General features: G+C 43.8%; 2 protein-coding genes across 2 annotated transcripts; both read right to left on the bottom strand.

Moving 5' to 3' along the window:
• Nucleotides 1–925: 925 nt before the first annotated feature.
• Nucleotides 926–4,767, bottom strand: tnnc2.2 (troponin C2, fast skeletal type, tandem duplicate 2). Its single transcript, XM_069169230.1, has 6 exons — nt 4,657–4,767; nt 3,504–3,555; nt 2,996–3,139; nt 2,539–2,653; nt 2,290–2,426; nt 926–1,520 (listed from the first exon to the last, which is right to left on the bottom strand). The coding sequence occupies exons 1-6, from the start codon at nt 4,657–4,659 to the stop codon at nt 1,489–1,491; spliced, it is 483 nt and encodes a 160-aa protein (XP_069025331.1). The 5' UTR covers nt 4,660–4,767; the 3' UTR covers nt 926–1,488.
• Nucleotides 4,768–6,074: 1,307 nt separating this feature from the next.
• On the bottom strand, nt 6,075–14,201 carry LOC138210210 (troponin C, skeletal muscle). The gene is made up of 6 exons (XM_069169229.1): nt 14,104–14,201; nt 11,886–11,940; nt 11,472–11,615; nt 10,266–10,380; nt 7,804–7,940; nt 6,075–6,520 (listed from the first exon to the last, which is right to left on the bottom strand). Exons 1-6 carry the CDS (start codon nt 14,104–14,106, stop codon nt 6,489–6,491), a joined length of 486 nt encoding a protein of 161 aa, XP_069025330.1. The 5' UTR covers nt 14,107–14,201; the 3' UTR covers nt 6,075–6,488.
• Between the last annotated feature and the right edge of the window lie 8,739 nt (nt 14,202–22,940).

Below are 22,940 nucleotides of genomic sequence, written 5' to 3' on the forward strand. Positions count from 1 at the left end.
TGCTCCTCAGACCTCCACCGGTCACACTGCTCCTCAGACCTCCACCGGTCACACTGATCAAACCACAGCTCTCCAGAACGCACATCATCCGACAAAGTGTGCAGCTTCAGTGTCACAATGAACACGACAAGTATATTGATCCTCAAACATGGATATCAAACACTTGGCAGGATGTTTTCTAGTTTCTTCACACTGAAACAGTAAACTTCACTGGGAGTTTAGAATCATAAATAACTACAAAAAACACAAATAAAACAATATATTTGACCCCAGGCATCTTTTCTAATTCATGTTTTGTCCAAATAAGTTTTAATATATCAATATTTCTCTGGCCCATTGTATATTTTCAGGCAAAAAAAAGTTCCCTTTAAATTTGGTTGGTTATTAAATAAGAGCAGAATTTATGATAACACTGAGGGTTAAACTTGCTGAAGGTGCTACAGTCCATGTTCAGACTCAACCGGGCCTGTGTGAGGTTCTGCTGGCCCGGCGCCATCAGGCCGTCGCTTATGTCAAACTTCGTCTTTGGTTCAGTCTTCTCCAGCTTTAATATTTGATGGTTTCCTTTTGTCTTTAGTATTTCCGGACTTTTAAGTGTTCGTTGCACAACTTTCACTCTGAAACTGACATTTGTTTTTAAATTTTTTTAGAGATTAAACTTAAAAAAATTGCAGAGAAAAGAGTTATTTTTGAAAGCAAGTGTTTCATTGAGTATCTCACAGGCTTGAAACCTTTAATAAAACCACGTGATCACAGCCAGGAATTCTGGACATAATAAATGTCTCATCTGTGCCCTCAAACTCAATACATCTTTTTTTTTTTGTGGGTCCCCTTCAAACTTCTGACCCCAGTCAAAACCTTCTGATTGGTCTGAATGTGATAGCGAAGGCAACGCTGGCTCGGCCTAAAACAAAATGGACAAAAAGAAGAAACAAACAGATTTTATTGATATTCCTCAAAACAAAATTTTGTACACAGACCATAAATATAACGGACCAGTGAGCATGTGTTAGTTCATTTATTCTGTTCAAGCGAATTACTTCTTCTTTGTACAGTAAAGTGGTTGAATGAATTGGTCTACGCAGCAGGTAACAGGCTGCCCAATCTATCTAGACTACATCTAGATTATAGAGCTTTACCAGCAGAGAGAGGGGAGGGGGGGGAGGGGGGGGGGTCGCCGATGACATGTTACGCCATGCATACTGCAAGAGGTGTGTGCGCTGCAGCCGTGCCATCCTGTTACAGGCTACAGTGTCAGCGTCTGCATTCGAAGCGCGCCGGGGGAAGAGTGTGGAGCCCAGCCAGCGACCCGCCAGGTGCCCTAGCTGTCTGTTGAGGATGAGTTAAAGGATGGAGAAGAGAAGGCAGTGAACCAGGTGGACAGGAAGAGGGGGTGGGGGGTAGGGAGGATGGGGTGGGAGGGGGTCAGATGAGTTTCGGATTGGGGTTCACAGGAGGGTGGAGGAATGTCCATGAGTCTTTCATGTTTTACTGCACATTCTCCATCATCTTGAGGAATTCTGGAAAAGAAAAGAGAGATCGGATTACAGAAATAAAAAAAATAAAAATTCACCTGTGATCATCATCATCAGCAAATTTAAAGATTTTCTTTCCAAGTTGTGTGATTTGATTGTAAGATGAGAATTAGAGGCTTGAAACTGTAAATTTACAAAAATATATTTACAACACAGTCAAGTAGCCAAAATGAAGGTCACAAAAACCTCCCCATACTAACGCTGGATATTCAATCAACACTTTGAATTCTTGAGGGTGCCACACACCCTCTCACTGTCTCTCACTGGGACTTAATACATAAAATAACATATTTTTGGTGTTTTGACTTAAAATCCTGATCCTCTATGACAAATTTTTCACTCATAAATGTCGAATGTCATCAAATCTCCCTCAAACTTCACTGGATTTTTGGGTGAATTTAAAGAATATGTTGAGACTCTCAAACGTATTAGTAATAGGAAGAGTACAAAAAAAACAACAACCTGTCCAACTGTATGCTGAACTTCTTAAAGAGTAATAATTTGCTATTTTTCTTTTTGTCTCTTTTTTCCTATGATAATTTTACATCAGTAGAATTCATGTCCAAGTCCATTTATCTTTATTCAAGTTTGATTTATTATTTTACTGACTTATTTAATTCTACATTTCTGTTTTTCTGTACGATATAATGAGTACTTGTCTACATCTTTTGTAAATGCATATCTTGTTTAATAAAGTAAAAAAAAAACACCTGACTTAACACGTTGATCATCATCATCATTAATATACACGTACCGTCAAAGTCCAGCATGCCGTCGGCGTTCTTGTCTCCATCCTTCAACAGCTCGTCGATCTCGTCCTCTGAGATGGGCTCGCCGGTGCTGCGGATGATGAGGGCGAACTCTTCTCTGTCGATGTAGCCGTCGCCGTTCCTGCGGGGGAAACACAGAAGAAAATGTGGTACCGTGAGGATAAAGTAATACTTGAAATACTACAAGACTACGATGTGAACCGAGCTACGCGACAGCGACCGCGTGGACGTACTTGTCGAACACACGGAAGCACTCTGCCAACTCTTCCTCGCTCTTGCCGGCCTGGTCCTCCTTTAGCAGCCTCACCATCATGACCAAGAACTCCTCGAAGTCAATGGTGCCGCTACCTGGAGGTTTACAAGAGGCCACATAATTCAGGATCAATAGTCGGCCCAATGTCCTGCTCATCTTGGCACGTAGTTAGTTACCCATGGAAACACAGGGAGCACAAATAAGACATGAACTGTTTAATTTCCTGATAATTCAAAGCAGAACTAATAAAAATGATCTGTCTGAAGTTAATGCTGATGGGGCCTTCAGGATCAACCTTTCTCTTTCTTTATTTGCTATGATTTAACAGCTATAGGACACACGTAAAATGCCGGAGTCGTGTTACTCGTGCGCAAAAACACTCATGGCGCACGGCAGGTGTGCTGTGTTGCTTCCATACTACATTTCCCGTTGCTCACCGTCCTCATCGACCTCCTCGATGATCTCATCCAACTCCTCTCTTGTCGGGTTCTGGCCCAGCATTCTCATCACGGTACCCAACTCCTTGGTGCTGATGTCACCGCCACCGTCGGTGTCAAACATGTCGAAGGCGGCCTTGAACTCTGGAGAAAGAGGAGGTTGCATTTATGCTGAGAATAAAGGCCTCAGGCTTTCTTTATAGATTGAAAAACTGATTCACGGGAAAAAAAAGCGAGATCTATCGCCATGTGTCACCATGGTAACTAATAACCTCTGCGTTTCATTAAAATCCATGAAATACTGGGCCAGATTTCACGCATATTAAATAAATTGCCTTTCCTTTTTTTGCAGGAGCAGCATGTTTAACTGCAGGATATATTTTAATGATGTTTTTTCAAGGTGTTCAAATTGAAAAAAAAAACAACTATGCCGCATTTGAAAAGCAACCTGGGACATACATGGTCAAAGTAATCACGTTACACAAGTAACGCGTTACCGCATACTCACCGGCCAGCATTTCCTCGCTCAGGTAGGAGCGGGCCTCTTGTTGCGCGTCAGTCTGCAAGAGAAGAGGGGCCACTGTGACGTCATCGTTCATTTAGGCTACATACGGGCTTCAATCATAAACTCAACAAATTTTTTGATTTGATTTTTTGATTTTATTCACTTTATTAATCCCCGAGGGGAAATTTCTTCACTACAGCAGGGGGGCTCTCAGGGGGGAGCTGCTGCAACAGGCTGCCACTAGCGCGGCGCCAGGTAACCTGACCTGAGGTGCATGTTTTTGGATTAATTAATTAATCCTGAAGGCCAAACCGTCATTGTCACAATGGCGAAAGAAAGAATTCCCTTCACATAATGGCTGGATTCATTTTAAAAACAATATTACAAATAATAATAATAATAATAATAATAATAATAATAACAATAATAATAATATTTACACTGTAAATGTTGAAAATATTAGAAAAATCTTTAAAACTACTTTTACACACAGAACCAGCGATGCATTTTTGGAGCATTAAAGAAATATTCTACAGATACTATTTCATTTTTACGTCACGGTGGGAATAATTGTCTGTAACAACAACATATTAACATGGTTTCATGAGTCATGTGTTGCAGGATGTAGTCGCTGCGTCTCCAAAGGATTGTGGAGCTTGGTGAAAATTAGTGCAGCTATTTCAGGCTCAACACCTTGAGGCTCGCTGTATATGGCCTGCAGACATCCAATCCCAGGAATCTGTTGCCTAAGCACAACCCGCACCTCTCCGGTTGACACCCATCTTTCTCCCTAACAGCAGCAGTGTTTAAACCCTCTACAAGGATTCAGAGTATTTGCATAAAAAAAAAAAAAAGAAAAAAGAATTAATTTATGTAAATTTAGGAGGAATTCCATTAAAATCCAACAAAATATAAAAATCTGTATTTAAATGCTGAATTTAGAAAAAAATATAATTTAGATATTACAAGGTGAAGCCAAGAGATGAACATCTGAGCTTCACCAGCAGCAGGAAACACACTTCAGTGCAGCTCAGCAGAATAATTTTTGCACTTTCACATGCCTTTATTACTCAATCATTAATATGGTTTAACAACTAATGACTGGTTGTCTGATCAACTTGGAGCAGTCCACTTGCACAATCGATTGGATTCTTACCATGTCTGTGGATTAGCTTTTTCCCCCCAAATATCCAAGGAAAAAAAGAAAAGCCCAAAGGAGTGGTCAATCCGTGTGCACCCCAACAGAGAGACTAGACCTCAAGTGAAGGTTCAGAGACACTTTAAACGGCACAGCCAGGTCCCGCCCCCTGCCTCTCACAGGCCTCCAGATTTAGTATCCTGAACTTTTAGGGTTCTGGGGCCAGGGCAAGCCAATCACACTTTGGACAGGAACGCTCTAGTATTCTTGAAGTTGCAGAGTTGAGAATGTAAAAGAAGTAAAGCAGAAGTTTTTAGGACACTTTTCAGATCTGGGTCACGGTCGGAAAATAGAAACGTGAGGAATAATGGAGGAGAATTAAAAAAAAATGCAGTGGATATTTCATTATGTTTGTTGTCAGAGGATGTGAGAAGGAACTGTGACATCCTGTGAAAGAATTCACTCAGAACTCAAATAGCAAATAGCACACTAACTAAAAAATGTTCTCGCTTTCAGTTTTGATCTTCTACACTAATTAATAAAATTTAAAAACTAAACAGAACTCCAGATATTGCAGCTCAGATCACAGTTGAATTCTATGGAGGCCTTGTAAACACAGTGAACCGCGGGGGAGCACAAGATTTCTAAGTTGGTCATCGGTTTTGTGACGATGGAGTTTTAATCTGGGATCTGAAACCCAAAACCGGGAGAAAAAATGCAGCGGGGCCGGACCCCATCTCACCATCCCTAACGCCCCCCCCCTCCCTTTCTCCCCCCGCCACCGTGCCTCGAATAGCAGGCAGAGGGGGACGTGAGGCGAGCAAGCCTTCTATCCCGGTGCCACGTCGCCCGATAAACACGACCTGATGCTCCTTATATGGTGTGCGGTTCCTGGAGGGAGGGGCCCAAGGTGAGAGGGGAGGATGGGATCTGTAGCCTCTGACAGGTGGTGGAGGGCTTGCAGGCTATATACCCAGAGGGAGACCTGCACTTTGCAAACGGAGAATGAACTCATCCGCTCTCTGACGCCGGCCGGCTGCTGGGCTTCACCTCTTTTCTGTTTCTGATTTCTGTTTCTGGGAGACTGCTCGGTGAAGATCAATAACATTTATGACAGATTTAAGTGGAGAACGAAATGGAAGAGATCAGTTTGAACCTGAAGATCTCCTCAGATGTGACAGGTTTCCAAAGAGCAACCTGTAGGACTTTTTGAATTTGGGACTGAAATGTGCAGTCGTATTGTTTGTGTAAAGAGCGGAAGCAGAAGGTGCACGCTCGTATGTCATGTGTCAGATCACTTTGAACTGTTATCATGCATCAGACAGGCTAACAGCGGTGATCTGAAAGTCCCAGAAAGGAGAACGAAAGAGACAACAATCTGATAACATAAGACAACGTCAGGCGGCAGAATAATGATCAGAGATGAAGAAACGAGGGAGGAAAAGGAAGTCAGGTTTATTTAGAAAGATCAGGGTGGAGGAGACAGGAGGGGCTGGGGGAGGGGGGGGGGGGGGTTGAAGTTATAGGTGGTGTAGGATTTCTGTAGAAACAGCAGCTGCCGGTGGGGAAGAGGGGGGACAGCTGGGTGGCCAGGGGGGGACAGCGCCTTCGTCTTAAAAGGTTTGAGCGGGTATTTATAGATATACTCAACAAGCCGCTGGGTTTCATGTGAGGAGGGGGAGTGGGGGTGGGGGTGGGGGTGGGGTGGGGTGGGGGCGGACGCTTCGACGTCTCAGGAACGACATCATCAGATTCATATTTGTGGAGAGTTTAATTTCAGATTTCCGTCACACACGGGCTTCGTTTTCTCTCTGAGGGAAGGATCACCGAGGAATGTATTGCCGCTCTCCTTACTGGACGTTCTCCATCATCTTCAGGAACTCTGCAGGGAGACAGAGCGGAGGACAGATCAGCAGCCGGCGGCCAATCCACCGGAGGGATTACTGAATCAGTCAGTCAAATCCTGGAGATATTTTCTACTGTCCAATTTTTTAATTAACAGCTAATATTTCTGCCATTCATGCCTACAAACAGTTTCCATCTATTTGTTTAAATGTCTCATTTGATACATATAGAATAGTTTTGAACTATATTTTATTTGTTGGGATTTATCTCAAGGTGATCTTTGGTATTTTGGGAAATATTCTTATTTACAATCTCGTCTGAAGATGAGAGATATAAAGATATATGTTACTGCAGGCATAAGAGAAAAATATCACTCTTCTACGGACGTCATGAAGCGAGCAGAATCTGGAGTTGATGATGTCATGTGTGATGTCACCCACTCTAACTTTTGCCCCCTGAGATATTGTGAAAACAGTTGTGTTGAACCTGTATTTTGCCTGCACTTTTTCACTCTACATATTTAATTGATCCATCAAACTGTTGGGACTTGTGTTATCTTTCACCCAGCGCTACTCTCATTGCGATAGGATTCAGTTTTGGCCAAAATCCCCTTTGAGCGCCGAGTGCTACCCGCACCGTCCAATAGACTCCCATTATAACCGAGCTCTGAAAGTTCGGGTCTAAATCAGAAACAGTGGGTTTCTCTAACCTGCGACTGAGTCTATATAATATGAAGTAGGAACATTTAACACAGCTGTCACTGACAAGTTTCTGCCACTCCCGGTGAAATCATTTTTGCGATAGGATTGGTAGTTTTTGTCTGGTGAGGACTTTTCGAAGGCTCTCCTCCTCGTCAGCGTCCTGATTTCCTCCTCTCCTTCTCCTGTCAGGGTGTGGGCATGAGAGAGCCCCTCCCATCTCTGTTCCCTCAAGATCACCATAGCAACCAGTCACACAAAAAAATTCTGCAAGACTTTCCTAGTTATATGTTTGTGGGTAGTTTGATTGACAGGCCTGGTCTGCAGTGATTGCCAGGCCTGTCATACAACTGTAGCTAACAACAGAGCTGTACTGAACTTCTCAACTAGCTCCTCATAACAAATCAAATCCAATGGATTTCGTTTTACTCATAAACATAAACCTGCTTTATTCTTCTGCTCAACCTACAGCTGCTTACTCCCTCATATGAAACTAAAACAGTAAAAATGTTGCTAGTGGGAGTTCGGTTTCTTTTCTTCATCCTCTACTAATATAACAAACATTATGAAAGATGCTCTGTAGTCCACAGGTGTGAAGAAAGGCTTTCTTCTTCAATCTTACCATCAAAATCAAGCTTTCCATCTTTGTTAGAGTCCGCTTCCCCAAACATCTCATCGATATCTTCCTCTACAACTGGTTCTCCAGTAAGATGGAGGATTTCTCCAAATTCCTCCCGGTCAACGAAACCGTCTCCGTTCCTGTGGACAAAAGACAAGATGAAGTGTCAGGCCAAATGTGAAATATAGTTCAAGTCTCCTCTTCTGTTCCTGAGTTCTGGTGTTGAGTTCTGGCTAAAAAAGTGACGTCACAGTGAAGTGATGTAAAATATCCTCTTTTCACCCCTCAATGCAATCAGACATTTGTGTGAAATTCTATAATAATTAGCAAATTAATTATTGAGTTTTGGCCAAGAATGTGTTTTGTGAGGTCATAGTGACCTTTGACCTTTTACCACCAAAATCAGTTCATCCTTCAGTCCAAGAAAAACATTTTTGCCAAATTTGAAGAAATCCCCTCAAACTGTTCCTGAGAGATTATCTTCACAAGAACAGGAAGGATTGGTTGGATAGACACAAGGTCATGGTGCCCGTGACCTTTGACCCCTGACATCTAATCAGTTCATTCGTGAGTCAAAGTGAATGTTTGAAATTTTAAAGTGAAATTTTTATAAATTCCCTCCAAGCTTTCCTGAGCAATCACGTTCACCAGAATTCTTCGACTTGAAGTAAAAGCAAAAGTAATCTTGACGTTTGGCCTTTGACCCCCAAAATCAAATCATTTCATCTTTGGAATCAAATAAATGTTTGTAACAAATTTGAAAAAATTCCCTCAAGGTGTTCTTGAGATATCGTGCTCACGAGAACGGGTCAGACGACCTGAAAACGTAACGCCAGGCTGTTGTCACCAAGATATGTACTAAGCAGTATTGTTGTTATCTGCCAACATACACGTTGAAGCAGTGTATTAGTGATAAATTTATATCTGCCATTTTTTATTGGTAGTGAACTCCTCCATCAACATGAAACAATCAGTTCAGAAAGTCTCCTTTCAACTCGGTAGCCCAAAGCTTGACTATCTCACGTTTTGCGGTCGTGGCAGGGCGTGACTATTTCACGCTGTGCTGTGATACCGAGTTGCTTATTTACACATCCAGCAGATACGAAGAAACATAGAATGGATTTATCGGTTTTACACCACAGCCTGGAACGAAGCGATGAGAGTGGGCTAGAAAACCAAAACAATAAGCTGAGAGATGCTAAAGTGCTGAGGAGAATAGTAGAGGTGGCCAAAATGATCTCTGGTTTCCTTACGACAACCTGTTTTACTTTACTTTTAGTAATTTGATCCATTGTTAACACGAATTTGTGCTTGTTGGTTTGTTTGCTTGCACAAAATTAAAAAGATACAAAAAGTGAGATAAAACATTCATACAGTAGAAAAACAAAACAAAATAAAAAAAACAAAACAATTTCCTAACATTAATACAGTCAGAATCGAAAGTGCTCATCTGTGCAAAGCAGGATATACAATATTATTCAAAATAAAAAGGTAATCAAAGTTAATGATGATAAATTGAAAACATCTAGGAACAAATTAAACTATGAAACTAGGACCAGAAATATGCAGAAATCATCAATCCAGACAGTCGGCAGAGTGTTATTTAAATATTGTGTTATCAACTTTGTTTTTATCAGCATTGAATGAAGCCCCAGAGACTCATCTGCTTCATGGAGCTCGACGGTTTCAGCTGATTGTCGAGCTGTCTGTCCACAGTTTTACTGTTTGTTCACAGCAGTGAAAAAGCTCCAATAACTACTGTTCACTCACTGCCTGGCAGACGGAAACAGGCCGTGACCAGCTGGTGAACAGACTGTAGGCAAACGTGACCAGCTGCAGAGCCAGATGTTTCCCTCATAAACCAACTAACAAGCTAAAAGAGACACACAAAGTGATCTGAAACATTAAGACACCACATTAATGACAATGTCGCTCAGTGATTGACGGACATTTGAACATGCATCTGTTTCCAGATCATTTTACAGGGTGATGGGTGAGTGTTCCTGTTTCCGTTGCTTTTGCAGGTTCTTTCACCTAAATTTGTAATTGTAAAATACCGAGGAATGTTTCAACCCAGTATTAAAGGAAAGGGTGAAAAAGACTACACGTCACACGTTTTCCTGTCGTGGACGAAAATGACATGCGACTTACAGGAAAATGAAACTTATAGCTACAACATGTGGTTGGGGTTAAGAAAAAAACAATTAAACCAAAGTTCGAAGTTCGAACCGAACCGCTGTAGTGGACCGGCGTGTCTATTTCACGCTTTGCCGTGATACCGAGTTAAATGGTGAGAATGAACCACTACACCACGTTAATGTGCCTCGTGCCCAAAATATTCAGTTTGAAGCTTTGTATATTATATCAACTGCATTCTGTTTTCCTCACTTTATGAAGAATATCACATATATAATACAGAATGTGGTGTTCGTATGTGGCTTTATGTTCCTCATGGAGTATCATACTTGTCAAAAATACGGAAGCACTCTGAAAGCTCCTCTTCGCTCTTGCCGGCCTGGTCCTCCTTTAGCTGCTGCACCATCATGACCAAGAACTCCTCGAAGTCGATGGTGCCGCTGCCTGAGAAGAGATCCGGTGAGGAAGTGAGGATGGAGTTCACATGTTGTCAACACTGCCGTCGAGTCGCAGCCTGCTGGGGACTCAGATTCACAGATTAGGCACCAAAAACCACCTGGTCAGGTTTACATAAAGATCATGATGATAATGATCATTTTGACCCCATTAGCATTACACATGTCACGTAGTTTACTTTATATGTTGTGCAAGTGAAAGAGATTTTATTAGGCTGCACAGGTAACTTACTTATGTCACTTAAAATAAATTCATGTTGACTTTGGTTTGGTGTAAATTCTGTGTTTGTTCCATCCGATGACCCCTGACCTCTACCCTTCACACACTGACACTTTTTCTATTTTGTCACATGACCAGCTATCTGCACTTTGTCTCAATATGATTTAATTACTACCCTTTTTTCTGTTTATTTTTTTGTTTTGTTTTTCCTTACAAACCCTGGGTTTTCTCCGGCCTCCCTTGTCTATATGTTTCTCCATATTGACGTGCGTTTGTGAAAAAAATAAATATTGTATTGTATATTGGAGGTGTGACCTGAAGGCAGATGATGCTCGACTGACATGTACAGAAACAAGATTGTCATAGTTGTTTTATGTTCGAAATAAAGTTGATAAAAAAATAAATAAAAGTTGGTCACATGACCTCCGTCTTTGACTCGAATGATCACAGTACAGATGATAAAAGGTCACAAACTCAAACTCATAAAACTCCCATAAAACTTTAATTTGAACTACAAGTACATTGTCAATATTTTTAACTACTGCATTCTGGGAAGTAGTTTGAGATTATGTGCAATATAACATTTCTTCACACTTTCCTGTCTTTTCTATTTATCCTGTGATCGTTTTTCTCCAAAAGGCCTTCGAAAACTCTTAAAGGGACACTCCGCTGGTTTCACACAAAGGTCCGCCCACTCATCACCAGGAATCCAACTAAAGCCTGTGAAAACAGCTGCGTGATGTCATCTGCAGCTTCGGTGGGAGCGTTTTGAAGTCTTGAAGTTGACTTGAGGCTTCATGCATTTGACAGAAATGTGATCTATGGCGGCATGAAGTTTGGAAGACGTAAAACGATCTCACCGTCCTCATCGACCTCCTCAATGATGGCATCCAGCTCCTCCCTCGACGGGTTCTGGCCCAACATCCTCATCACGGTACCGAGCTCCTTGGTGCTGATGTCACCGCCTCCGTCTGTGTCGAACATGTCGAAGGCAGCTTTGAACTCTGGAGAAAGAGAAGAGACATAATTCACATGCAGACAGGTTAAAACTAGCAAAGCAGAATCAGGGCTTATGTTTTTTGTTTTTTTTTGGGGTGGAGGGGGGATGAGCTAATTTACTAAGAACATCAAAGGACAAAGGGAACAAAAATCACTCGACTGCTCAACTGACTTCATGCTTGTTATTCGACTACATTTAATACAAAAGGAATGAAGTTCTTTTGAAAATCAGTGTAAAAAGCCTCATTAAGTTTAATTTCAAGAGAAAAACAGACCTGCAATCATCTCCTCAGTCAGGAAGGACCGGGCGTCGCTTTGGGCGTCAGTGGGCTTAAGAAAGGAGAATAAAAGGAAAAAAGTGGGAGGAGCAGTGGAGGAAAAATGACAGGAAGAACAGTCAGACATAATCGATAATTATCAGAACAGCTTTTAAAGAGAAATTACGGCGAGAGGATAATAAGCTTTTTCATAAAGTCAGAAAAGCACAGGTGGAAATAACCGCATTAATGATTAAGTTTGATTATCAGTCAGGCAATACCATTGAAGCAAACCTGCATGCACGGAGTTAGGACCTGGCTAGGTTGAAAGAAATAATGTAATTATTACATTTAACCTGTAAAAAATGTGATTTTATTCTGTAGCTGCCCCAAGCGGTCTCCTCAGCCAGTCTCAGCATGGTTTCCAGGAAAAGCACATTTGTACTGCATGATAGTTCCCATTTCCTACAATTCATATTCTACAGATTACTGGAGAACCATCATTCAAGGCCTCCGTTTCACAGGCAGCCACTTTCTATTCACCACATGAAGATCAAGTTATAAAGTCTTCATTACTCTTTGATGTAATGCATCAGGGTTAAGGCCATATGTGTTGAAGCTTTTTATTCTAAAACATATAATGGTATGTGATCCCTCCTTCTCCTCAGAGAAATAGAAAGAGCAGCTGAAAGCCAAAGACAGAAGTATCAGTGATGAAGTGACAGCCTAGATATAGCCAGAAAGAAGTCCTGTTTAATCCTCCGCTGGCTGGCTGAGCTTGTGAGTGTTGGTTCTTAAAGGGCAACGCCACGCAGTAAAGTAAAACACTTCCCACGAATTAAGTAGCGTCGAGTCAATATTCCTGACGAGGAATGCAATAATTAGATTTTCATATAGTTTGGTTTTATATAGTAACTGGTTTTAATACAGTCCAGCACTTACGCTTAAAGCTGCTGCCTCAGTTTGCACTTATGCCAACGCAGTATCACGGCAAAGCGTGAAATAGACACGCTGGTCCACTACAGCAAAAACATGAAATAGCCACGCTTTGAAGGCCCAAAGCCAGAGTGTGAAAATTACACGTTTTCATGTAGTGGGCGGAAATGGAAACGACTGCATGTTCAGAGCCATGTGATTTACAGGAAAATGAAACTTTTAGCAAAAACACGTGATTGGGGTTTAGAAACAGAAAAACGACTCAAGAAAAACGATGTCACCTCCTGAATTAAAACGTTGTCGTCCTGCATGGCAGCCTGTGACTAGTGACACCGAGACACCCCTCCTAATACCGTCAAAACATCACATCACCCCGCGTCACATGACATTTACGTGCGTGTAAGTTTCACGCTTACAAATCGTGTAACTTTCACACTTAGACAGCCCGAAGCGTGGCTCTCTCATGTTTTTGCTGTTGTGGACCGGCGTTTCTACAACTTTTGGCAGCACTGGCTATTTTTTCCATTTTTTGTTGACAATTCTCATTTCAAAAAGTCAAGAAACATCATCCGTTGTTCTCCCAAGCACTGATTGAGATTCGTAGCAGGAATGTTTTTGAGAAGAGCAAAGAAGAAAATAAACAAACCGATACTTAAATGGATTAAAATTGATTCCCGGTTTAGTTGTTTTATAGACTCCTGACAGTAGGTTATTTCCGCTCTCTCCCAGTTTGCTTGACACATATCATAACTTATGGAAGGTCACGCAAACCCGTCAACTTTAAAGCTATTTTTAAAGTGAGATTTTGGGAGAGGATTTGAGAGGGATTTTTTTCAAGGTGAATGTCGTAAATTGGGACATTCAGAAAAGTCTTCTCACTTTCCTCAGCTGTGTGCTTTCTATCTTTAGTATCACTCCCTCTCATCTAAACATCTATCACAGTGACTTTAGTTACTAAGGAACACAAAAGCAGCGTGTGAGCCTGTAAGCAAACAGCAGAGATGAGTGACAGAAGTGTCCGCAGACGTTTCCAGCAGCAAAGAAGCTGCTTTGTCTGTCAGAAGAAAATTAAATTCCCCCAAATTAAACTCCCAGAGAATTTCAGGAATCCAGAAGAGATAAAACACCACTTGTCTATAAATCCAGTTGCAGATGAGGACTTGCTTCCCTTCAGATAATTATCTCCATCTTCTGCCAGCTGGCTTTCATTCTCATCAGTCGGAAATCAAAAACTCATTACGACTAAAACGTCCTTTTCCTTCGTCTTCTTTCAATTCCTGCTCAGTTTTCAGTTTCTTACCATGGCGGCCGGCTTTGCTGAACAACAGACAACAGAACAAACGACAGATGACTGAGGAAGACGGTCTTCCCTGCACACAGGTCGGGTTCAGTGGCTTCGCTCCCCTCCATAAGTACCCTCTCATCCAGCTACCCTTTGATCAGGATTGGGCCGGAGACCCCGTCCCAGGATCAGAGCCGGCCAATCAAATCCAACTTTAGTTCGTGCTGTGGTAGAATCTCCTGATGGACATCCCCTTGTGTTACCTCCAATCTCCCATATTTAGAGAACAGACAAGCTCCCTGACATTTATCAGACAAAAAAAAAGAAAACACTGCACAGGCATGAGGTGGCAGGAGGTTATTTTGGCAGCGGATCAACTGGGATGGACACTTGCTTTCACATACTGCGCATGACCCCGTCGCACACGCACACGCACACGCAGATTAACACCTCCCATTCTCTGGCCCTTCAGCAGCGTCTGTCCATCCATCTATCCGCCCGTCCGGCTGTCCTCGCTGCTGTTGACTTGCCCTTGTGTCTATGATACCTGTAACACAAGAGGTGTGCAAAGACGCGTGCGATCTCGTCTTTGTCCATTTCAGCTATCTGTTCTTCACTCCGTCAACAAGTAAACAAACAGAAACATCTCAGCATCAAGCAGGAAATCTGTAATCAGTGTAACAGAGAGCCAGAGTGAAACTGGATCGAAACGGTTCTGTTCCAGAGGTCAGAAAACCTCAATCATAATCCTACAGACATTTATAACTACACTAATAAGTAAAAGTCCATCTCTGTGTGTACCTTTGGATTGTGTTTCCTGTGTCCATATGCACAGATTGTATATAAAAGTGTTCGTAGCTTCCAGGTCTGAAAAATGAGGCCGATGCAGAAGTGTCTTAAGCTCCCCCAGCTCGTCCAAATATGGTCACTTCCTGCTCCAAACCACTCTGAACTAGCAAAGATGGTGACGGACAGAATCTGAACTGGAGGATTCATAACGTTCACAAATCAACGATGACATCACAGATGGTTGATGACATCACTGTTGGCTGCCGCTTGGTCATATATCAAAATAAAGGTGATGATCTATAATCATTGCTAATTAAATATTGTTTTATCAGCCTTAAAGAACCTTCATGAGAACACATCACATCCCAACACAATGTTTTTTTGTCATATCAGTTTCTTCTCTTCCATTTTAGTCTGTTCTCGTTGTTTAGTTTTATCTCTCTGTCCTTAAAAGGCTTTCATATTCACTTCCTCTTTTATTTTGATAACTCACCTTCTTGTCTCACCTCTGTTGTCTTAACTTCCGGTCCTCGTGTCTTCCCCACCATGATTGTTTCCAGCCACGTGTAATTATCTCCTGACGTCATGCGTGTCCAGACGACGTGCTCCCGATCTCCTTCTTCGTCACGTGAGGTCGGCGACTTCCGGCTCGTCTTCCCAGAGTCCTTCCGCAGTATTTTCGGAGTTTTTGTGTACCGTCTTTACCCTTGGACCTTCCTTGGACTGTACTTCTGCCTGGAACTTATGGACGAGTGAGTCCAACATTATCTGTTAGACCAACTAAATAATCTTGATCCGTTTATCTGCTCGGAGTGGGCGGGGTTTAATCCGAAGGTGGCCTTGGTTAGACCGGAAGTGGGTGTGAACTAACCAAAGTTGATCAGAAATTTTTAAATATAATTATTAACAATAATAATTATAGCGAGGCTATATTTTTGACATTTTTTTCACTGTCGCTGAAAAAAATGTCAAGCTAGTCATATAAGAAATTAAATATGTACTTTATTTTGATCAGCAAATAGTGTGCGTGTGTGAATTGTTTGCCTGTTACTATTTGTTTTATTAAATAAACTGAAGCTGGGTGATTTGTGCAGACACGGTCCACATTGAAATATGCATTCAGCCTCACTATATTCTCCCTGAAAGCACTCAGCTGAGTGAAGACATGTAAACGAGGTTTAGGAAACAACTGGTAGTAGCAGAGTCTGTTAAGAGCAAAGCTCGCGGGTAACTCGGCTGAAGATATTTTACACAAACCTGATTTGAAACGAGCCGACGCCAGAAGTTAGCAAGAAGAGTCGGGAGTTGTTGTGAATCTCTGCATAGCTGACCTCTTTGTAGGGTAGCTGGGTAGGTAGTTACTTTATTGATCCCCAAGGGGAGATTTTTTTTCGCTACAGCAGCATTTATAGATACAGGAAAGAAATAAAATAACAGTAAAATATATTAAATATAAAAATGCACAGTATATACAATAAAATAATTAAATTAAAACTAACTAAACAATAGTGCAAAGTGTTTTATATTCCACTATACCATATATATATATATATATATTTAAACAAACAAGAAAAACAGACAACAGTGTTATTGTTGTGTGATGGATTTTGCCAGAGGTGAGTTATTGTACAGTCTTATTGCAGTGGACAGGAATGATCTCCTGTATCAGGAATGATCTCCTGTATCTGTCCTTGTGACAGCGGAGCTGGAGGAGTCTTTTGGAGAACGTCCTCCTCTGTCCCTGCAGCAGGTGGTGGAGAGGGTGGTCAGGATTATCCAATATGGATAATAGTTTGTTCAGCGTCCTCCTCTCCACCACCTTTTCCAGACTGTCCAGTTTGCAGCCAATGATGGAGCCGACCTTCTTCACCAGTTTGTTAAGTCTGTTGGTGTCACCGGCTCCAATGCTGCCCCCCCCTCCTCCCCCCCAGCAGACTACTAGAAGTACAGTTCACTGGCCACAACAGATGGTAGAACATCTCCAACATCTCGCTGCACACATTGAAGGATCGGAGTTTCCTCAAGAAAAAGAGTCGACTCATCACCTTCTTGTAGACAGCGTTGATGTTGGTCTTCCAGTTCAGTCTGTTGTCATGGAGACACCCAGGTACTTGTACTCCTCCACCATGTCCACCTCCTCTCCCAGAACTCTCAGCGGTTGTGGAGCCCTCGTCTTCCTCCTGAAGTCGACCACCATCTCTCTGGTCTTGGCCACGTTCAGGAGGAGGTGATTTCTTCCCCCCCACTCCACAAAGTCCTCCACTACTGCCCTGTACTCCTCCTCCCGTCCATCCCTTATACACCGACCACTGCAGAGTCATCAGAGAACTTCTGCAGATGTCTTGACTCTGAGTTGTACTGGAAGTCAGTGGTGTAGAAGGTGAACAGGAAGGAGACAGAACAGTTCCCTGAGGAGCTCCAATACCACTGACCACCGTATCAGACAGCACACTGCCCAGACGGACAAACTGTGGTCTGCCTGTCAGGTAGTCATTGATCCAGGAGACGGTGGACGCGTCCACCCCCACCACCCGCAGCTTCTCACTCAGCAGCAGTGGTTGGATGGTGTTGAATGCACTGGAGAAATCAAAGAAAGTGATTCTCACAGAGTCACCGGTTCCATCCAGGTGAGACTGAGCTCGTTGCAGCAGGTAGATGATGGCATCGTCCACTCCCACATGAGGCTGGTACACAAATTGTAGAGGGTCCAGAGAAGATTTCACCAGCGGCCTGAGGTGGGCCAAGACCAGCCTCTCCAGCACCTTCATCACATGAGATGTGAGGGCAACCGGTCGGTAGTCATTGAGGCCAGATGGAGTCGTCTTCTTGGGGACTGGAACCAGGCAGGACGTCTTCCACAGCACCGGGACCTCCTCCTGCTTCAGGCTCAGGTTGAAGAGGTGTTGTAGGACCTCAGCCAGCTGGACGGCGCAGGTCTTCAGGACCCCGGGGCCGATGCCTTCAGGTCTTCAGGACCCCTGGGCCGATGCCTTCAGGTCTTCAGGACCCCTGGGCCGATGCCTTCAGGTCCTGCAGCCTTGCGCTGGTGGAGTCTCCAGCTGTCTCCTAACCTGGCCAGTCGTCACAAAGGAGGGGGGGTCATGGCGTCAATGGAGGAAGAGCCCTTTGGAGTTGAGGACTCTGTGTCCATGCAGCTCACCAGAGGGGGGAAGGCAGCAGAGGTGTGAGGTGTGGAGGAGACAGATGAGGGCGGTGAACTAAACCTGTTGAAGAAACAGTTCAGCTCATTGAACCAGGTTCCCCCTGGTTGTTCCTCTCCAGGTTCCCCCTGGTTGTCTCTCTCTCCCCTTGAACCCAGTAATCTCCTTCATACCGGTCATCACCTCCCTCACGTTGTTCTGCTGGAGTTTTGCCTCCAGCTTCCTCCTGTAGGAGTCCTTGCACTCCCTGAGCTTCTCCTTCAGGTGGCGCTGCACTCTCCTGAGCTCCTCCCTGTCCCCAGACCTGAAGGCTGCTTTCTTCTTATTAAGAAGCACCTTCAGGTCACTGGTGATCCACGGCTTGTTGTTGGGGAAGCATTTTACAGTCCGGGATGGTACGGTGGTGTGTTCACAGAATTTGATGTATTCTGTGATACAGTCCGTCCTGCTGTTGATGTCCTCCCCATGTGGTCCACACAGCACATCCCAGTCTGTGGACTCAAAGTAGTCCTGCAGGGCTTCTTTAGCCTCCTGTGTCCACCTCCTCACAGTCCTGGTGGTCACAGGCTGCCTCTGCACCAGGGGGACATACTTGGGAGTCAGCAGGACCAGTTTGTGGTCTGATCTACCAACGGGGGGAAGGGCAGTAGCACCGTATGCATCCATGGCATTAGCATACAGTAAGTCCAGGGTTTTATTGTTCCGGGTGGGGCAGTTCACATACTGGTGCAAAGTTGGCAGTACTTTATCCAGACTGGTTAAAGTCTCCAGTAACTGCCAAAAATGCACCGGGATGCTGAGTCTGAAGTTTAGCCACAGTGGAGTGGATGGTGTCCACTGCTGCCTCTACGTCAGCTGATGGAGGAACGTACACAGCGATAACAATGGCGGACGTGAACTCCCTCGGCAAATAATAAGGGCGCATCCCCACGGCTAGAAGTTCAATGTCCGGGCTACAGAAACGTTCCTTCACACACACGTGGTCGGGATTACACCACCTCTCGTTCACATAGACTGCAATCCCTCCACCTTTCTTCTTACCGCTGCGAACAACGTCTCCGTCCCCCCGAACGGTCCTGAAGCCGGGTACGGCCGCGCTGTGGTCCGGGAGATGTGAGTGCAGCCATGTCTCGGTGAAACACATGATGCTACACTCCCGGTACTCTCTCTGGGTCTTTACCAGCGCGCCGAGCTCGTCCATCTTGTTGGCCAACGACTTCACGTTCCCCATTAAGATCTCCGGTACAGCTGGTTTATATTTCCTCCTCTTCGCCTTCAGCTTAGCTCCAGCTCTGCAACCCCGACGTCTTCTCGGAAGTTCATCGGGGATCTCAGGCCTCGCTCCGGGCAGCAGCAGTAGAGGTCTACTCAGTGTGATCAGCTGATCACGAGAGTAAACAATGGCCCCGGTCCACTGTGCGTAGCTCTCCGTTACGAAGAGGGAAAAAAGTAGAAGAGCCACCAGAAAAGTGGAAAAGTTACGGTCCATTGTCTGACCGTCACTTAACACACGTGAAAGGGGGAAAAGAAAAAAGGAGGAGGCCAGAGAGGAGGTGAATGTTGTGACGGACAGGTCCAGAGTCTGTTGATGTGGTCAGGTTGTCAGTTTGAGAGAGTCAGAGATAAAGAAGTGGTCGGAGACATGAAGTGGAGTTACAGTGAGGTTAGATGTGGAGCAGTTTCTGGTGAAATATAGTCCAGGTGGTTCCAACCTTTGTGAGGAGGAGGGGAAGGACTGAGGGAGACAGCAAAGGAAGACAGGAAAAGGAAAAGGTCAGATGACTTCTCTGTCTGGATGTTAAAGTCACCCAGAAGGACAAGTGGAGGACCATTTTCTGGAAAGTTTGACAGGAGGACGTCTAATTCATCCAAGAAATCTCCCAAAGAACCTGGGGGACGGTAGAGGACAACAATGTTTAATTGGACCGGATGAGAAACTGTCACAGCATGAAACTCAAAAGACAGTGAGGTAGGAAGTGGAAGTAGGTAAAAAGAAAAACTCCATTTAGAGAGATGAGTACCCCCCTCCCGCCCTCCTCCCCCCACCAGGAGGTCTGGGGGTGTGGCTGAAGGAGAAGACAGAGGAGAGAGCAGCAGGGTGGATGTTGTCCGGTGTGATCCAGGTCTCTGTGAGACCAAGGAAGTCCAGCGATGAAGTCTGTCTTCAGCTGACTGTCAGTTCCAGAGTCCTCCTGTGACGAGGTGTTGGGTATGAGTGGAACGGGTGGGACAGATAACAGAGGAAAGGTTACGGTGTTGGTGTGAACGAGTGAGAGGCCTGTAGTATCTATGAGTAGATATACGCACAGGGACGGGAAGTACACATACTCAGATAGTAGTAGTTATACTCAGCGTCCACCGGAGACTCCAACGAAAGACTCCTTTGTCTTGATCCTCCGAGTCTTCATACGACGAATCTTGGCCGCTGAAGCTGACCCTTCAAACACTTCCTGGTTATACAACAGGGTTGACGATGGTTGGCTACAGCTGGTCAGACCACACCCCCCTGCTCATTACACCTACAGGCACCAGGTGGTTCAAATGGGCAGCAATAGAAACTCAGCTGATTTCTAAACAAAAGAAACTTTTCACAAAATCTCCAAATATTGCCACAAACTGGTTCTGGACAAAACCTATTTACCTCATAGGTAGAAAGTCAAATAGAACTAAGTTCTTGATAGAATTGGAATAAAAGTCCAGCAGTTTAACTCTCACTTGAATAAAAACAAAGGTTTCCGGCCGAGCGCTTCTTCTCCTTTGAGTTTTATTTATTTAGTTAGTTTTTTTAAAATCTTTTGTCGAAACAATCTCTCGAGAAGGAATGCTGTTCCACCATCTTGTTCAGTTTCACCGAAAAAGCACTTAAGATTGAAATCAAACTTGATTGAGTCGATGGGGAAATGAAAGCTGCGTGGTTCAACACTTTAAACATAAAGTCTTCGTTGAAAATATTTGATCCACCTCTTTTAATAACACACCGTTACCCAGAATCCTCCCTGTTTTCTTCTTCCCTCTCCTCTTTCTTTCTGCCCCTTTGAACAGCGCTCCTCTTTTTTTTTTTTTTTTATCTCCCTCTGAATGTTTTGCTTGTTTTGATCCCCTCTGTCTCCTCTTTCCTTTTTTAACCCCCCCCCCCTCCCGGTCCCAGAGGGCCGGTTCAGCTTCCACGCTGTCCAGCTTGTGTCACCTCCTTCATTAAGTGCCTGTTTGGTGTTTGACTGACAGCACCAGCTGCTCCTCTTCTGATTTCCCAGCAGTCGAACTGTGTTAAATAAAAACGCTTGAACAGGCAGATGACGTTAGTTTGTAGAAGAAAGATTAAGATGAAATAGTTTTCCTTCTTTTGAGTATTTTTTTCTTTGTCGTTCTTTCTTCTCTTCCACCTCCTTCTATTCCTGGACATTCCCAGCGGAGCAGCTGAGCCCTCCAGACAAACGCACCCTAAATAAGGCTGGAGGTATGCCATCACCGTCCCCCCCCCTCCATCCTGATCCCTCTGCTCCTCTTTCGTCTCTCTCTCTGCCCCTCCTCCCCCACCGTCCCTCTAAACTGTCCCCTGTCCTCTGGTTGTCTCTGCCACGCATTCATGTTCGGTCCAGTGTTGTACGAGTGTAACAGAAATAACACAAAATCACAATCCAGTACAGTTTTAATGAAGCTGCTCTTCCAGTGTGCCACAAATGTTGATGAAACCCTCTCTGGTCATTTTTGAGAGCAATTTCTGATGAAAAGTTGACTTGTGAGTTTATGAACAATTAATCCCATTTTAAGCTGCACTCAAAAGAGTAAACTAAAATTCACTCTGTTTTATCCTGACCTTCATGGTGTACACACAATGGTAAATGGTCTGTACTTGTACAGCGCTTTATCACCTTTTGGTCTCAAAGTACTTTCACATGTTTTCCCATTCACCCACTAATGAGACAGATCACCATGCAGGGTGCTGCCATCAGGAGCACACTCACACACTGATGGTTCACCATCAGGAGCAACTTCGGGTTCAGTGTCTTGCTCAAGGACACTTAGGCATGTGGACAGGAGAAGCTGGGGATTGAACCACCAACCTTCTGATTAGTGTTCAACCCACTCTACCGTCTGAGCCACAGCCTCCCTGATGAAGGGGATTGATGAAGTCTAATGAACTTGGTGATCCCTTTACTTCTATTTAATGTGACATGATTGGACCATGTACTTGCACTTTATTGGATGATTAACCTGTTAGCAGGCTGAAGATGGAGAACATGGCACACATTATACCTGCTAAACATCACAATAAGCACTGTGAGCATACATGCTGATGTCAGCATTTACCTTCGGCAGACTCGAGACTTAATTATAAAATTTATAATGAAATTAATTTGTTGATATGTATACAAAATGAATCAAAAAAATGTAAATAAATAGTTAACAAAAACTGACGCTCCGTCTGTCTCGATCTCTCCGAAGCTTTCTGTTTGTAGTATTTCTATCATTTTCAGCCTTTTCACTGACTGACGGGTGCTCGGTGTATTTTAGTTTTGTCTGTCAGTCTGTCTGTGTTCCCTCTCTCATGTCTGATCTCCCTCTCTGCTCGACTGCTCATCTCTGAGAATCACCACGTCTTCTGTTGCAAAGACGTGAAATAGACACGCTGGTCCTCTACGACAAAACGTGAAATAGACATGCATGACCACTACGGGAAAAACGTGAAATAGACACGCATGTACACTACGGCAAAACGTAAAATAGACACGCCGGTCTTCTATCTTCCCACCAGCTGACATGGATCTCTTTAACAAACCTCGACTCCCTGACTGAGTCTTTCATCATTTGAGGTCTGGATTTGGGTTAAGCTTTGATTTGTGACGGAAGCTTCTGTCTGTAAGTTTACACTCCGGTATCCATACTACCACGCTATTTAGTAAG

Source organism: Embiotoca jacksoni, unplaced genomic scaffold (genome assembly GCF_022577435.1).
Source record: "Embiotoca jacksoni isolate LCO1_2020_lvr unplaced genomic scaffold, fEmbJac1.0.p SCAF_43, whole genome shotgun sequence".
NCBI lineage: Eukaryota > Metazoa > Chordata > Actinopteri > Embiotocidae > Embiotoca > Embiotoca jacksoni.